Below are 1,400 nucleotides of genomic sequence, written 5' to 3'. Positions count from 1 at the left end.
GGCTGGCCCTTGGTCTCTTTCTCTATCAGAAGCAAAACAAAGCATTGTTTAGGTTAAAAGCAATTCTGATCCTGACTCCCATTTGGGCATTTCCGTAACTCAGCTTCTCTATGTAAACTCCTAGGCTGATTTTGGAGTTAAAGTATTCAATTATGACATACTTTGAGAGACATAATGTCAAAATATACAACAATATCATCATAGTCTGGCAGGAACGCAATATCTCCATATTTAAACTTTTAGTTTTTTCTTGTAAATGTATGGCCCGTTTTGTCATACAAAACAGTCTTGTGCAAAAGTAGTGAAAATAGATGATGCATTGTGAGCTTGTAGATCAACAATTTTAGCTATTTTTGAAACATTTTGAAAGAGAAAGTAGTTACCGGTAAGTGTTTTTAATACTGTGCAATCTTATCCTGCACATCATCCATCTTCGTGGACCAGTCCTCCATCAGCTCTTCTTCATCATCATCTGGATTGATAGCAGCGTAGCCCATGCGGGCGATGAGGCCGATGCAGAAGATGATTTTGAGACGGATGCAGAGACGCTCCATGGTTTGTTGGTCGTCCCCCGAGTGCCTCATGAGGTACACTTCCAGGATTGGTTTGCCACGTGTGCCTACCACACCATCGTAGAGGGAGTCCAGGTTCTGGTCACCGAGGGTATTGTAGCTCTCCATAAAGTCATTCTTCTTACTGTCCCGGTCTATGGGCTGTGCCTCCAGCAACTCCATGTACTTCTGGAACTGGGTCTTCAGGTTCTGCACCGCAGAACTGTACTGGCCATCTACAGTTTCCATCTGCAACAAGGCAAGGGCAGGGTTGACCGTGCCAAACGCACGCTTCAGCGTGCGGGTGTCTTCATCGTCCACGTGGTTCAGCACCAACCGGATAAGGGAGCCAGCCATACCGAAAATAGGGTTCACCATGGCTGCTGCTGTAGAGATGTCGGCCAGACATTGAAGTACCGTTTCCAGGCCCTTCTGCAGCCTGGCGCTATCAGCAATGATCTCCTCTGACATGATGGAAGTCACTATGCAGTGACGTCAATATGAAAGTATAAGAATTCTTCTTTTGAAGATCACAAAGATGTCTTAATAATCCTTTATCTTCAGAATGAGTAAGGGTTTGGTCCTGGACAAGGTGATGTATTTTCTTTCTCTCACAATCTCCCTCTCCAAAGTACCAATCTGTATAGTTTCTTCTTCTTCTCACCACCCTGCTTGGAAACAAATTCAGCGACACTTCAGTCTTCAGTTTCCAAATGACAATGACGTGAATTTGTTGCCAGATCCTCTATTAAAGGGCCGCCCTTGGCTACCTCCTAAAGATACTGACCAATGAGATTGCTTGTACACTGGCACCACATAAGACAGGAACGCCCAAAAACGTCACAATTT

The 1,400-nt window shown here is 44.5% G+C and overlaps 1 protein-coding gene across 1 annotated transcript; it reads right to left on the bottom strand.

Annotated features, from left to right (window-relative positions):
• Positions 1-395: 395 nt before the first annotated feature.
• On the bottom strand, positions 396-1,022 carry LOC310876491 (protein rapunzel-like; the record flags this gene model as incomplete). The annotated part of the gene is made up of 1 exon (XM_083790039.1): positions 396-1,022. The coding sequence occupies one exon, from the start codon at positions 1,020-1,022 to the stop codon at positions 396-398; it is 627 nt and encodes a 208-aa protein (XP_083646165.1).
• Between the last annotated feature and the right edge of the window lie 378 nt (positions 1,023-1,400).

Source organism: Protomyctophum parallelum (assembly GCF_964188405.1).
Source record: "Protomyctophum parallelum genome assembly, chromosome: 19".
NCBI lineage: Eukaryota > Metazoa > Chordata > Actinopteri > Myctophiformes > Myctophidae > Protomyctophum > Protomyctophum parallelum.
This window is presented reverse-complemented; position numbering and strand designations above follow the sequence as displayed.